This window comes from Carya illinoinensis, chromosome 6 (assembly GCF_018687715.1).
Source record: "Carya illinoinensis cultivar Pawnee chromosome 6, C.illinoinensisPawnee_v1, whole genome shotgun sequence".
Classification (NCBI taxonomy): Eukaryota; Viridiplantae; Streptophyta; class Magnoliopsida; order Fagales; family Juglandaceae; genus Carya; species Carya illinoinensis.
In genome coordinates, this window is record NC_056757.1 from 35,164,356 (window position 1) to 35,180,222 (window position 15,867).

The window sequence follows — 15,867 nt, forward strand, 5'->3', positions numbered from 1 at the left end:
TTGCTTTTTCTTTCTTTTCTTTCCTTGTGGACCTAAGGCAGAGGAGCCCTTTTGAAACTGTTACCAAACAAACGGCTCCACCACGTGAAGATTGTCAAGAAAGCCAACCTATATACATGCAATACATGTAACCTTCCAATTTTCGACCGTCACCCGCTTGACAACATAAACAATATAAATACAAATTATTTTACAAACAAAATAAGTTTTTCTTTTTCTTTTGTTCTTTAATGAACTTCGAGATTGATACGCCTGATTTGTGTTTGTAGATGAGTTGAGATAAAAATTAAAAATTAAATAAAATATTATTATAATATTATTTTTTAATATTATTTTTATTTTGAGATTTAAAAAAATTAAATTGTTTATTTTATTTTGTATGAAAATTTAATAAAGTTATAATTATAAGATGAAATAAAATGAGTTGAGAAAAGTTATGAAAATAAACAAGACTTTAAATTATGTTTGGATATTGAGATGATCTTAAATAATTTATGAATAGTAATGAGAAAGTAATAAAAAATAATTAAAAAAAAAATAGTGAACGGCAATAAAGTAGCCTGAAACCATTTCACTTACTAAACATAGCCTTAGCCTGAGATGGTCGATCCACTCCAAGTACTATCAGATGGTAGGTCATCTATGAACCAATAAGTCATCAACCCAATGCGTGTAATTCTGAATCTCAATCAAAATAACTGACTAAACTGAGTGTTGCTATTGAAACTTGCAGACCTTATAACTAAGTACTGTTATTCCAAAGCTTCTGCACAATATATAATTTAATTTAATTTAAAAAATAAATTTTAAAATTTAAATTTTATCATTTAAATAATACGGAACGTGATCTACACATATTTAGGAATAAAATAACTACATAAAAAGAAGTAAGAAAAATTTAATTGTAAGTGATTATGCGTACCAATACGTATACCAATCTAATGTGATTAGACAGAAAATAGACCTTATTAAAAATAGTATCACTTTAAATTTTAAATATGAAGTCATCAGTATTAATACATAAATTAGTACATAAGATGACTTTTACACAACAAAACTCTATAAAATATATCTAAGCTTGCTGAAATAAAAATCTCTCTCGTTCTCAACATTGAAAAGCTTTTTGACTTGATAATATAAAATATCGGAATAAAAATTCCGAAAACTCAAATATGGAAGGTCATTAAAAATTCCAGAGGACTGTACCTTCGTGGCAAAGTATCCAACCGTGTTTTTTAAAATTTCCATCTGAGTTGTCTAGACTTTACTCGGTATATCATCACGAGATCCCAGCTGTATCATGAAGCAATCCACACCGCCTAATTTATGTAGCGTATTTTGATGAAAAAGCTTCCCTCGCTCGTTATAAATACCGGCACCTTTCCATGATCTTCACAGCATCACAATTCCTTAACTCTCTCTCTCTCTCTCTCTCTCTCTCTCTCTCTCTCTGCTTTGTGAAGTGTAAAACAGAAACTTCTATAATGGCTCAGTCAAGCATGGTCATTTTGATGCTACTAGCCGTAATGTTGCTGGCCTCCACCACAGCACAATCTCCGGCGGCTTCTCCTGTGCAGTCTCCTGAGAAATATACACCGGCCTCATCTCCCGTGGTGAGTCCACCAGTTTCTGCACCTTCTCCTCAAGCAGCTGCGCCCTCTCCCACCACCGCGAACTCTCCGTCTTCGCCGCCTCCTGCATCATCCGAAACTCCGGCAAGCCCTCCCTCATCGATCTTGGCTCCGCCTTCCGAAGCACCTGGCCCTGCGGAGAGCGGTGCCGTTTCCAACTGTTTCGCACTCACCGGGTTTGTGGTTATCGCCGTGTCCGCTGGGGTTTTGTTGATCTAGAGGATTCGAATGCTCGGAGTATTTTACCTCGAGTTCATGGATTCTTTAATTATTTGTCTGTGAAAAAATTACTTTATTATTTGTTTCGGCCATTAATATAAGTCTTCTTAATTCTTTCTGGAATTTTTTTTATCAGTTGATCTATTCTTTTCATTAATTCTTAATTACTTGAAATTGTAGCGACCACAACGGCATCATGCCAGTGTGTCTATTCGTAAATCCACCAAAAAGCAGAGGAAGATTTGGATACGAATTATATTGGCAATAAAAATAACATCTTACCATACTCGAAAATATGCATAATCTTCTGGCAATTATTCCAAAATTAATGAGAATCTACTGAAAATTTTGTAAATCTAGATCACTTTACGGTAGGATGTTGTACTCGGCATGTGAGCAGATTTTCGAATCTGAATTGGCTTGTCGTTGGCAGTAACCTACGCGATTTAAAAAATAAATAAATTAAATTTGTTTGTCTGGAGTTGGTTAACAAGGTTGAATTCAGAGGTTTGGGACACTGCCTAAATGCGGTCGTCGACTTGGAGCACTGGAAAACAATATTTCGTATATTTTGATGTACCGTTTCGTGATTAATTATATATATGTGTAGATATATATGTAAATTAATAATTAATAAAAAAAATATATGTATATGTAAGTTAATTAATTATGCGTGTATATATATAAACTAATAATTAATAAAAGAAATATATATATATATATGTAAATGTATATTATACATGTATTCATTATTTGTGTGTGATTATATATATATTTATATATAGAAGAACTGAAGATTTTTAAAATGAATAAATATTGATTTTTTTTAAATATAGATATTATATTATTGTATCAAATATAATATTAAGAAAATCATACTCCCATTTTATTTTTATTCTATTAAGTAAGACTTGACACATTCATTATTATTGAATGATAAAGAAGTATGATCATTTAATAGTAATAAATGGGATGAAAGTAAGATGGTAATAAGGTGTATAAAATTTTTCTATTTGAAATTTATACAAATTTTATCAAAATTTAAGAAAATTACAAAATTATTATTAGAACAGTATGAAACGAAATGTAGTTTAAAAAATAAAAATATTTAGTATATCTGAGTCTTACATTAAAACAAAAAATCCCGACCCATACATAAGATTGGAGTTTACTTTGTACGAGTAGATTTGAAAAGCCTTAACTTGAAGAAGTTTTCTGACATTAAAAAAAAAAAAAAACAAATAGATGGAACGAAATTCAAAATTATGATTTGTGTTCTATTGATTTGGAAAAAATAAATAAAATAAAAGTAAGGATTAAAGTGGTACCAATTATACGAGCCCACGTGAATTGCCAACTCTACCTTAGTGGTGGAGCACACCCTTATAAATCCCCAACATATATCTCGAATGCCAGCAAACTCGAAATGTTAATTTATCGATCTTAATTTTATTATTTGGGAAAATAAATGTTAGATCTAAAAATTGACGCGTACTCTTATATCACTAAACTCGTATGAAGATGTACAGTAATTAAAAACGACAGCACTTTAAGCATTGCTTTTTATATATATATATATATATCCAAAAATGCGAAAAACACATGTTTGTGTGCACAGACACTTCGTATTAACGTTAAGTATTTTCACTTCCACGCGACTCTCTCTGTCACGATTCTTTATATATCCTCCCCGTTTCGTTTCTCTGCTACTCGATCGTAAACTCTTATTCACAACTCTCTCTCTCTCTCTCTCTCTCTCTCTCTCTCTCTCGCCAATGGCGCAAGCAAGCTTTGCGGTTCTGATTTTGGCCTTGATTGCGGGCTCCACATTGGCTTTGTCTCCCGATTCCACCCCAGCATGGTCTCCAGCGTATCCACCCAGTACTGCAAGTACTCCACCACCGTCGTCATCGATTCCTACTGCTCTAACACCGTCTCCAAAAGCGGAACCTCCGGCGTCGTCTCCATTGGCCCATTCTCCATCTCCGAAGGCCGCTCCTCTTCCGCCTTCGCCACCGCCCCGTGATTCGTCTCTTTCTCCTTCTCCTTCTCCTTCTCTTTCTCTTTCTCCTTCCTACTCCCCTTCTCTTCCTTCACCGTCTACTACTCCGTTGCCGGCGAGTCCTCCCACATCGATCGCATCTCCACCGTCTGAAGCGCCTTCCCCTGCACAAAGCGGCGCTGTCTCGAACAGATTGGCAGTCTCTGGTTCCCTGGCCGTCGCTCTCCTCGCCGCCGCTCTTGTTGTTTAACTGTTAAGGCTGTTATCTTTCTCTGAATGCCCTGTTGTGCTGGTTTATTTTACATCTATTAGTATTTATTTAGCCTTCTCTCTCTCGTCTCCTTTTCTCTATCTCTCTGTCTGCCCGTCTTTTGAGGATGCTTAGTTACCGTGACTATGTTTTGTTTTGTATGATTTCATATCTCAGAATGTATTACTACGTTCTATCATCAGCTTATTCATGTTGTTAATCTACGATCGTTTTCTGTCTCTTGAAATATTGTAACTTCCAGTTTTATTTTGTGACGAATTTTGAGTGATACGGATTCAATCTCATGTGGGTTCATGTACCAGATCTTGAGGGTAGAATTTTTTGTCAAAATGATCGAAATGACACTTGAATAGACCAAGTACATTGAGATTTGGAAAAAAAAAAAAAAGGAAAGATGAAATAAATAAAGAAAGCAGCTATATATGGGAGACAGTCTCATTGTTTTTTGTACGTCCTGATTCTGTTGATTGTTGAATGATACGAGTCTCTGAAAAAAGAAGGCATTGAGCTGGGAAATGGATGGAATAAAACAGGACCGAAGGCACATCATTGTTAAGTTGCTTTAGTTTTCTTTTCTTTTCTTTTTCGGTTTTCCAAAGGAAGAAGACCTTGCTTTAGTTGGTCCTTGTACCCAATATTTGGGAGATCCATATGTAAATACTTATAAAGAGCTTAGCTGTGACGTATATATTATTTTTTTCTGGTTTGGCCAACAAAGTTAAAGGCTGGCCTGTTTAGGTCAATGAAATTTCTTGGAATAGGGAGTGCATGGCCTTGGATGAACATATATGCATGGCCTCCTCGAGGAATCCCTAAAGGAAGTCCCTCACATTTGCCGATAATTCTAAACTTTACTAGGGTCTTGATTGACAACAAACTCTCGATGGAGAGACGAAAGAACGCCAGCTCTTCCAAAAGATAAAAGATAGAATTTTTTATCTACCATCCTCGTAATCACCATTATCTTATGTGACATTCAATTATTGGGTGATTAAAAAGAGATGATAAACAGTTTTCCAATCACGTTAGAGAATGGTAGAAAGCTAATAATACAAATATATTCTTAATACAAAAGTAAATGCACATAAAATTTTTAATATAAATTATCTAAAAGATATAAGCTGTGTAATCACACTGATAAATCATCCAGACTTACATATTTTAAAAGAGCTAGTTTGGTTATACTAACTAGGTGTAATTTGGATATATATAGTGAGATGAGATTAGATGGTTTTAAATGAAAGTTGAATAAAAAATTATTAAAAAAATATTTTTTAATATTATTATTATTTTGAGATTTGAAAAAGTTAAATTATTTATTATATTTTATGTAAAAATTTAAAAAAATTATATTAATGAGATAAGATAAGATGAGATGAAATTGTTTGTGTATCAAAACTAAGCCTTAGAATCCTTGTCAATCCCATAAATGGCAAGAAATCTAAGTACTGAATCCGAGATATAACAATATTATCTCATTTTTTAAGGAAAAGTACTCAATATATCTAATACATATTGGAAAGGTACGTACTAGTCAATATTAGAATTGAATGGCCTTACAAATATTATAATTTGCAACAATTTTTTCCTCTCATATGATATTAGAAATCCTGTATCATCCCATTAACTACGCTAATGTCAACTTAAGAATGAGAGGCTTTTTCCTCTTTACAAGGAATCTCGGGTGGCCAAAAGCCCTCTCATATCAAGATGTCTTGAATCCCACCAAAGGATACGCACGATCGAACATGCCACCATATCCCCTTGGTGTGGATGCATGCCGGCAAGCAATGCACGATTCTTGGGGTTCCCAATTCGAAATGCTCAACAGTCTGCGTACGTCGCTCAACCCAAAACTCCAACCGAGGACAACCGTTGGCTTGAAATAATTTCCCGATAACCAATCGAGAAACTCCAAGGATCATGGGAATTATGACCGATAATTGATATCGATATCGATCCCTATCATCTGGATTAGCCCAAGCTCAATCACATTCAAGTTTACATGCCTTGCCTTTAGTCACGAACTTATAAATGCATTGCATCACAATAAAAGGGCCATATCAATCAGGCCTACAATAAAAGGCCCATAATTGCATTGCATCACAATCAATCCGGGTCTGAGATGGACCCGGACGAACACCTCAAAAATTCTCTTCTAGATGTAGCAAGAACAAAAGCTCAAAGAAAATAAAGTCAAACGACTTGTATTTCTGTGCTTTAAACGTTTCAAAATAGAATGAATCATTATATCCAACCTAGCTTGGAGTATTTCCATATTGCATTACTACTTCCCTTGAGATCCTTGCTTTGCAATCTCATCAATCATGGGTTCAACCAGTAGTGCCTCCAGGTCTTCTTTCAATGAATCAACCTATGTTTTGATCCAAAATCGATCAATATTATCTAGTACATGATTTTCCCAACTATATATATATATATATATATATAAGATGTGCCAGCCGTTCAACACATTCTCATTAAAAAAAATAAAGCAAATTTGGGTTACCTTGTGAATGAAATCTTTTGTTAGATGAGCATCATGGGCAGCCTCTTTTGAAACAAGTTCCACAAACAAAGCTGCTTCCTTGAGTTTACCATTCTCGGGAAGTTTGTCTGCCACCTCTGCTGATATCTTCTCTGCCACAGTTGCGACCTTTTCTACTACCTCTGCCACGCTTTCAACCTCTTCAACCACCATTTCGGTCTCTCCTAAACGTACAAATTTTACATTTCCATTAAAGAACGAACTTTTCAACAATATTTCGAGTAAATTAATGACCAAGTTCCTTAAATACCTCCAATCCTTAGTAGTTTCCTCCAATCCTGTTTCCATGTTGGTATCGATAAAGTTGCTCCGTATCCAAAAACCCATTTTATCCTGTGAGGTTAATTGGGTAATTAACTCATCAATAGTCTTTTCGTACATAAAGTCATTGGACGTTGTTTTTGCAGAACTCATATATCTTTGTTTTCCAGTGAAAAATCGAATCGCAGAGGGAATACATACCAACGAGGGAATATGAGCTTTGGAGAAGCTGGTGCTGGTGGTTGAACCTTGCCCTTGTCATGTTTATGTTGACTTTTGGCTTCTTAGTTTAGTCTCACACCGGTGGCTCCTTAGTTTAAGTACATCAGTTGAAAATTTATCTAGTAACTTTTGATTTTAGTTAAATTCTTCTATTAGTATTTTGTAAAAGGGAAAGATGTGTAAAGTTTAAGTTTTACTAGTGAGGTAGCTTTATAGGTGTAGTGAGGAGAAAGATTGTGTGATTGTAATAATTTTTCCTATAGTGAATTTTTTTCTCTGGGTCTAGTGGTTTTTATCTTGTTTTGGAGTTTCAACGTAAATTTCTTGTATTGTTATTATTTCTCTATTTTTTTTGTTATTCTTGCAAAGGGTAGATTCTAGGGGGTGAATTTGGGAGGTCCAAATTCCTAACAATTGGTATCAGAGCTACTAGGTTCTTTTTGTGGGGTAGAATTTTGGTATAGTAGTGTGGATATGTACAGTCTAAGGAGGTTCTGTCTAGGAGATTGAAAATTTTAATTGTGTCCATTGAGACCCTCCAATTTTTCCTGAGAATTGACTTAGTGAGATACTATTCATTTCTGCAGTAAAATTCATCAAAGCAATGTCAAGGAATAGGCCTTCAAATCTTGTCAAATTTAAAGTGGAGAAATTTGATGAGAGAATCAATTTTGACTTGTGGCAAGTACAAGTCAATGATGTCTTGATTCAATCAGGATTACACAAGGCATTGAAGGGCAGACCAATACATGAAGTCAGCCCTGGTACTAATGTGACTGATGAAATGAGTAGATCTAAAATGAGCGATGAAGATTGGGAGGATCTGGATTTGAGAACAACAAGTGCGATACGTCTGTGCCTGGCTAAAAATATTCTTGCAAATGTGCATGGAATATCTACGGCAAAGGAACTCTGGGAAAAACTTGAAGCGTTGTATCAGATGAAGGGCGTCTCAAATCGTGTGAACCTGAAGAAGCAGTTTCATACACTACGGATGAGTGAAGGTACATCTATTTCAGATCATTTAAGCATTTTCAATGGCATTGTCGCTGAGCTAGAAGCTATTGGAATTAAAATTGATGATGAAGATCAAGCCTTGAGACTCATCTGGTCTCTTCCACCTTCCTATGAGTATATGAAACCTATTTTGAAACATGGGAAGGAGAAAATAATTTTTTCAGAGGTTACCAGTAAAATCTTTTTTGAAGAAAAAAGACTAAGTAGTGGAAGTAATGTTTCACTTGAGAACTTAGTAATGGTAACAGCTGGAAATGGAAAAATAAAGAACTCCATGAAGAAGAAAGTAGTCTGCTGGGAGTGTGGACAATATGGGCACATCAAGAAAAATTGTCCAAGAGCTGGAGCAGGTTCGGCAAGTAGCTTCAAGTCAGTAAATAGAGATACTGGAAATGATGCTAATGTTGTGTTTCTCTCCATGGAAGATTTTGATCTTTAAAAAGAGACATGTACATCCTCATGGCATGCCGCTAATTCTCAAAGTTGTCATGATAGAGGATGTGTTAATGTTAGCGGGTCCACAAGTTTGCACACAGGCATTGGTTTGACATTGATACAGGGTGTGTGGTGGAAATTCATGTCGATGGCTGATGAACTTTCAGGAAAGCCAAATGTGAAAGTTACACCATAATTTTTCAGTAAGGTTGTTTTTCGACATGGGCCGAAGTGAAATGTTTGGAATTGGTTTATTCTGAGTGGATATGATTTTATAGTGAAGTATGGTAGTGGAAACTATGAAGATCTTCATCAAGGTGGAACTTGGCTGTGGGACTAGTCAAACTCGCAAGGTGGAGATTGTTGACTTTTGGCTCCTTAGTTTAGTCCCACACCGGTGGGAAATAACAAAAGAGCAAATCCTTAAGATTATAAATAAGAGACTTAACCTCTTAGTTTAAGTGCACCAGTTGAAAGCTTATTTAATAACTTTTGACTTTAGTTAAATTCCTCTATTAGCCTTTTGTAAAAATAGAAGATGTGTAAAGTTAAAGTTTTACTAGTGGGGTAGTTTTGTGAGTGTGGTGAGGAGAAAAATTATATGATTGTAACAATTTTTTACATAGTAAATTTTCTTCTCAGGGTCTGGTGGTTTTTCTCCTGTTTTAGAGTTTCCACGTAAATTTATTGTGTTGTTATTATTTCTCTATTTTTTTTATTATTCCTGCAAATGGTAGATTCTAAGGGGTTGAATTTGGGAGGTCCAAATTCCTAACAGTTTAACCCCAGAATCGAGTAAGAATGTCTTATTTTAGTCCTAATTAATTTGCATTTATGAAAAACAAAGCCATTTGGAGGGCGAGATCGAGCTTAATTTATAATGATGATCAAATAGGATAATTACGTACGTATTGTCATGGAGTTTTTTCCACGTTTGGCCGTTTAGTGCTGAACAAGTACCGCGACCCAGCTGCTCTGTTCATCAAGTAGCCATTTCCAAGCTTATGATCCATAGCAAAATCCGGATGGTGTAGCAGCTGAGATGTATAGCTGGAGAAAGACGTCCTCTCATGACGACCAAGTAGTTCGAGAATACTACTTCGCGACTTGCAGGAAACCAAGGAACAGCCAGCTCTAAGCATATTGATCAACGATTTGATTTCCTCTTTATCAAGTACGACACCGAAAATATATGACAGAGATTCAAGCAAGATGGAGTTTCATGAATTAGTCGGAAAAATTAATGCATATTATATATTTGCACAGCATCTTTCATTTGGTGCCCATGCAGGATCGATGAAGCTTCGATCTACTTTTCCTATATATATATATGGCGTTTACGTGTGGGAGTGCTTGCAATTAAAGACTAAGGAAAAGTTGCTACAAAAGAATATTCAAGCACGCTAAGCGTTTCTGCATATATCTGATCTGGCCGCTCCAAGATAAGGGCTTTTATTTGTATTCCTTGCACGTTAAAACTTCGGACTCTGGATTTCGAGGCTTCAAAGACCTCTTTTTCCTTTGCTTTAGGGAATCGTGTTGCTTGCCAGTACGTGCCGCAGAGAGAGGGAGTTTAGACTTGGGCTGCGGCTAAATTCGGCTCAAAACTAGCCCAAAATATTTTATTGAACGGCCCAAGAAAAATTGTTGTTCACAATCGTTAGTCTAGGACTCGGCCTGATCTGGGTTTGGGTTGAAAATTCTTTATCTTTTGTTGTGGAATGGATGAGGCCCATCTTAAGAAAAAGGAGCACTTTTTTGTTCTTTACAGCCTCCATATTGCCCTTCTTTTTTTTAATCTTTTCCTGGATCATTATGTTTCCCACTTGCATTAGTGATATATTTTCCCACCTCTGTCTAATTTCAATTCAATTCATTTTATTTTTGAATAATATTAAATATTATAAAATAAAGTAACAAAGTCTTCATTTGAGGCTGATGCCAATAAATAAAGTCGAAGCCCGCCGCCAAAGAAGGCAAATGAAACAACAAAGTCAAAGCAGTAATGGGATGATGGATCAAAACAAAGGGAAGGAGTACGACAAACCCACCTAATCCTCCAAATTCAAAGATCACAAACGAAGCCATCTGGATTCTACCTCCCCCCGTCTCTCTCTCAAGAACCATTTCCTATCTCTTTGTTCAACATCCATCAACCTAACCTTCCTGTCTCCCTCTCCCCATCTACCTCATGGTTTTGCCTTGATGTTTTCTTTGTTCGCAAATCCAAATCCTTCTCTGTTCTCTCTGAGATGGGGTTACAGCATAGAAAGCTGATAGAATATGCGATCAATTTAACCGTGTCACAGTGGTGTCAAGCACCATGTAGCGCAGAAAATGTTGGAAAAATTTGTCCACAGATATGTTTAGATTTGCGTGTCTGCCCTGATAGCTGCCTATACTCTATCTCATCTCTGTTCCCTCCTCCGCCAGGTACCCCCTCAGCTTTAGAAGATCAGTCATACAAACCCCACCATAAATTCTCTCCCTTTTTGATCGCCACGATCACACTTCTCGCCGCCGCTTTTCTGTTTGTTTGCTGCTATGCTATCTATTCAAGGTGCTATTTAGGTAGACGGGACTCAAGGAGGAGGCCGCAGCCACAAACTGTGGAGACCCTGCCGGATGAGTTTCTTGATGAAGAAGATGGACCTGTGCTTGACCACCCCATCTGGTACATCCGTACCGTCGGTCTTCAACCATCGATTATCGGTTCGATCGCTGTCTGTAAGTATAAGAGAGGTGAAGGGCTTGTTGAAGGAGCAGAGTGCTCTGTTTGTTTGAACGAGTTTGAAGAAGATGAGACTCTTAGACTTTTGCCCAAGTGCAGTCATGCTTTTCATGTTCCCTGTATTGATACTTGGCTTAGATCACACACCAATTGCCCCATGTGTCGTGCACCCATAGTCAAGAACACAGTCCAGACGCCACCACCGGAGTCTAATGTAAATGTAAATAATTCCAGCTCAGGGGAAGAAACCCCGGTCGGAATTTCCCAAAGTGGCGGTGCATCCGATGGAGAAATAGATGATGAGGTTCGTGAGTTAAGGATTGATATAGATGATGAGGGAGAATTAGCTGCTGTGAATGATGGGAAACTTTCTGAGAGTTCAAATCAAGATGTAAACGACATCCAACCGATGAGAAGATCGGTTTCTTTGGACTCTTTGTCAGCTTCAAAGATCCGTTTTGCTGTTGCAAATCGTGTTCCACTGGATTCCCATGGGAATTCGCGTAACCAAGGGATAAAAGTGAACGAATCCAACAAAAAAATCGTTCCGAGGAGGCTCGAGGGTAATCGAAATTCATTGAAGTTATTGGGTAGTTCTTCAAAAGGGAGAGCGCTGCCAAATAAGCCCGTTTCTATGAAGAGATCGTTTTCCTGGAATGGGAAATTCTTGCTATTCAACTATAGCCAGAACCGAGACTCAGTTATCCGAAGCTTTTGATATGCGTGTGTGTAATATGGGGGGTGTCAGGTGAGTTGTGGGAAAAACTCATTTCGTTGAAGCTCTCAACAAGCTGAGAGATTGCAGAATTTTCGTTTTCGTACATCAAACAAAGAAGAGAAAAAAGTCAAAGCTCATGAGATCCTAAATTCTCAGTGAAAATATGATATTGGGATTGATCCAAAATGGATTCGTCTCAGCAAATATGTTCAGTCTGTATTTATCGTGTTTCCAGGCTTCAAAGGAAGCCCCAACAATTGTAATTTATTTCCAGTTTTGCTATGCCTGAATAATTTTGAGAGTGTTATGTGGTTTTGTGTAAACTTGTGCGATTCACTGGCATATAAATATATGCCATCTTGCCATAAATGATGCGTTCTGCTGCTATTTTAAGATGTTTCTGCAGATCGAACACGTTGATCTAAAGAGATGAGTACAACATGATCAGGATTGTCTTATCGTTCTGGGCTTTTGCCTTGCCCAATAATTCAAGCCTCTGAATTAGCTCTTTGAGGTCTTGATGGTGTGCGGGGGTATATTCGTGAATGTCCCTATAGTCCTCGTGTGGATGCGATCTCTTTCTAGTCTTCAGTATTCGGTCAAAAAATTATTTATTTATGTGGATTTCTATTTCTAATAAGACGTTTCCTTTGAAGTCTGTGGCTGTTAAATGTACGATTCATACCGTCCAAGTTCCAACTACCTCCGATCATGCATTTTAGTCTGTGAAGCCAAATATATATAAATGCTATTCGTCCGATACATGATTTTAAAATCAATCCCTTAAAAAAATTCACTTAAAATAAGATAAAAGTGAACATGATCGCTTATAAACTTGAAAATCATGGAAGATTTTTAGACGAGCGAGAATTAATGGTAGCTTGAAATTTATATAGACGAGTAATTAATTAAGGTCCTTAATTATTAATTAACATTATATACAAGTAATATGGGCAAATATCAAACAAGGAGAGTATCCTAAAAAAAGTTCTGTCACTCGTCTCCGTTTCTCTCTATCTGCTCTCGTTCCCCCTCGCCAGCTATAAGAGCATCCTCGAGGGGTTGGAGTGACAACATTAAAAAGAACTCCAGCTCAACCTCGACTCAGCACACTGAGCTGCAGAGCTCCACCTCAGATGAACACAAGGATGTCAAGTCACCATTGCTGCAAGAACCCTCTAGAAACTCCTCTCTTTAATTCTTTTTGGAATATTCTTGTGTATTTTCTGTTCTGGTGTATTTTCTATTTTGTACTATAGGCATCTTTCTATTATGAGCACTACCATACAGCTAGCTATAAGTTGACAGCACACCATGTGTTTATTACGATGCCTCTATAATACTTGCTCTATAAATAGAGCACTGTGTAATACTCAGTTTCTATGTCTAATGAAATTATCAATTCCTATATTCTTACATGGCATCAGAGCCACTCTGGACAAACGTCTCCAATGGAGGAAAACACTTCTTGTGACGCCCCCAAATTCCGTTTGGGATTGGACGGACATTTGAAGCGTCGAGACATGCAACACAAGGTTACCTGCCCCCGTTCATGACATATAAGATGCAATAATCCTAACATGCATCTAACATTATGCAATATTCGCAGCGGATAATTTTTTTCTTTAGCAATACTATGCACCAAATTAAAATATCCCAAATACTTAAAAACATACTTCATATATAAAGATACATTGAATAACTAAGATCACAGAACTATTCCAAAATAGTTATGATCTAAAAGTACTGGAGATGCAACTCCATCGTACAAGTAGTAATTTAACTACTATATTAACCTTAACGACGCACCGTCGTTCAGTCGACTGTACCTAGTTGGTCAGCTCCTGATCTTCTTTCAGGTCCTGTAACAAGATCTACCATTCAGGGGGAATGGTAGTTGGGACTACCACAGTGAGATTTGATTACAAATCTCAGCAAGTTAACAAAAAACTTCCATACAGACTAATGATGCATGGATGACAGTAAAAGCATAAATGCATAATCAAATTCATAAGTAATTAAAGCATAACATAGTGTACAACATAACATAATTGACATAGCTTAAATTGAATCATGAAGTGAACTTGACTTAGCATGAACTTGCTCTGAAACTTGAATTAACATGAAAAATACATACTCCACAGTTGTTGTGGCCCCATGTATTCTACGTGTAAATACATACTTCACAGTTGTTGTGGCCCCATGTATTCTACACAAACTTGACTTAACATGAAAAATACATACTCCACAGTTGTTGTGGTCCCATGTATTTTACGCATCACATTTGTAGTTAAATACATACTCCACAGTTGTTGTGGCCCCATGTATTCTACACAACTTGACTTAACATTTAAAAATACATACTCCACAATTATTGTGGCCCCATGTATTTTACGCATCACATTTGTAGTTAAATACATACTCCACAGTTGTTATGGCCCCATGTATTCTACACAAACTTGACTTAACATGAAAAATACATACTCCACAGTTGTTGTGGCCCCATGTATTTTACGCATCACATTTGTAGTTAAATACATACTCCACAGTTGTTGTGGCCCCATGTATTCTACACAACTTGACTTAACATTTAAAAATACATACTCCACAGTTGTTGTGGCCCCATGTATTTTACGCATCACATTTGTAGTTAAATACATACTCCACAATTGTTGTGGCCCCATGTATTCTACACAAACTTGACTTAACATGAAAAATGCATACTCCACAGTTGTTGTGACTCCATGTATTCTACGTGTAAATACATACTCCACAGTTGTTGTGGCCTCATGTATTCTACACAAACTTGACTTAACATGAAAAATACATACTCCACAGTTGTTGTGGCCCCATGTATTCTACACAAACTTAATATGAAACGTGACTGGAATACGAAAGGATTGAAGCCCTAACGTAACATAACGTGATTTGAACATAACTTGAAATACATGACCAACTTGAGATAGAAACATTTCGTAACATGGCATAACATATAACAGACAACATATTTAACATGACATACTTGTAATGTACAGTAATACATGACAGAATATATTATGTAACAGATAAAAATTGATGACAGAATAAATTCTGTATAATAGACAATTACGTGATAACTTGGCATGGCATGACATATTTGATAACATACATACATACACTGTAGTTCCTTTACTTAGCACACATACACAGTAGACTGCTAGTAAGTTAAAAGCTAACTTACCTTGATCTCCGCGTTTCTTATAAAACTTCAAGTGCGATCACGAGGAACTGTAATTAGTGATTCTAAAAGTTAGAACTAAATCACTAAATATTTGAAATATGGAAAATACTAACTTAAAGAGTAAAATTTTCATTTTACTCTCTACATGTGGGAAAATGACCGTTTTACCCATAACTTAAGGATTTTGCATACTAACTCCAAAAGTTTCTAAAATTTACATTCCTAATGTAAATCTTGTCCTAAACTTAAATATCAACTCAGAAAAATTTAAAACAAAACACAACTATGAAGAACACACTATGGTCGAAACATGCATAGGCCATTTCCCTTTATTTTTGTTGCAATTCCTTCCAACTTCAAAACTCATGCTTAAACCAAAATTTTGCAACAAACATCTTCCAATCCTAAGTTCAAAACCATACTTAAAACATCCATTTAGAAAAAACTAATAATCAACACCAAACTTTTTTGTAAAAAGATCCAAGCACTTGAATCACAAGTTTTGACCTTAAATCAAAACATCTCCAAGAATTTCAAAAATCAAATCTTACTTCTAACATATTCATAATATCATCCTAACATCAACCATGCT

General features: G+C 36.2%; 3 protein-coding genes and 1 long non-coding RNA gene across 4 annotated transcripts; 3 read left to right on the forward strand and 1 right to left on the reverse strand.

The window, feature by feature from the left end:
* Window positions 1–1,389: 1,389 nt before the first annotated feature.
* LOC122312467 (classical arabinogalactan protein 1-like) lies at window positions 1,390–1,973 on the forward strand. Its single transcript, XM_043127080.1, has one exon. It carries the CDS (start codon window positions 1,485–1,487, stop codon window positions 1,848–1,850), a length of 366 nt encoding a protein of 121 aa, XP_042983014.1. The 5' UTR covers window positions 1,390–1,484; the 3' UTR covers window positions 1,851–1,973.
* Window positions 1,974–3,625: 1,652 nt separating this feature from the next.
* Window positions 3,626–4,102, forward strand: LOC122312812 (pectinesterase inhibitor 10-like). Its single transcript, XM_043127462.1, has one exon. It carries the CDS (start codon window positions 3,626–3,628, stop codon window positions 4,100–4,102), a length of 477 nt encoding a protein of 158 aa, XP_042983396.1.
* Window positions 4,103–6,138: 2,036 nt separating this feature from the next.
* Window positions 6,139–8,274, reverse strand: LOC122314333. Its single transcript, XR_006243686.1, has 4 exons — window positions 7,134–8,274; window positions 6,922–7,004; window positions 6,633–6,835; window positions 6,139–6,497 (listed from the first exon to the last, which is right to left on the reverse strand). It is a non-coding gene; the product is annotated as an uncharacterized LOC122314333 (long non-coding RNA).
* Window positions 8,275–10,594: 2,320 nt separating this feature from the next.
* On the forward strand, window positions 10,595–12,378 carry LOC122314249 (RING-H2 finger protein ATL52-like). The gene has a single exon (XM_043129727.1). The coding sequence runs from the start codon at window positions 10,859–10,861 to the stop codon at window positions 12,053–12,055; it is 1,197 nt and encodes a 398-aa protein (XP_042985661.1). The 5' UTR covers window positions 10,595–10,858; the 3' UTR covers window positions 12,056–12,378.
* Window positions 12,379–15,867: the final 3,489 nt, after the last annotated feature.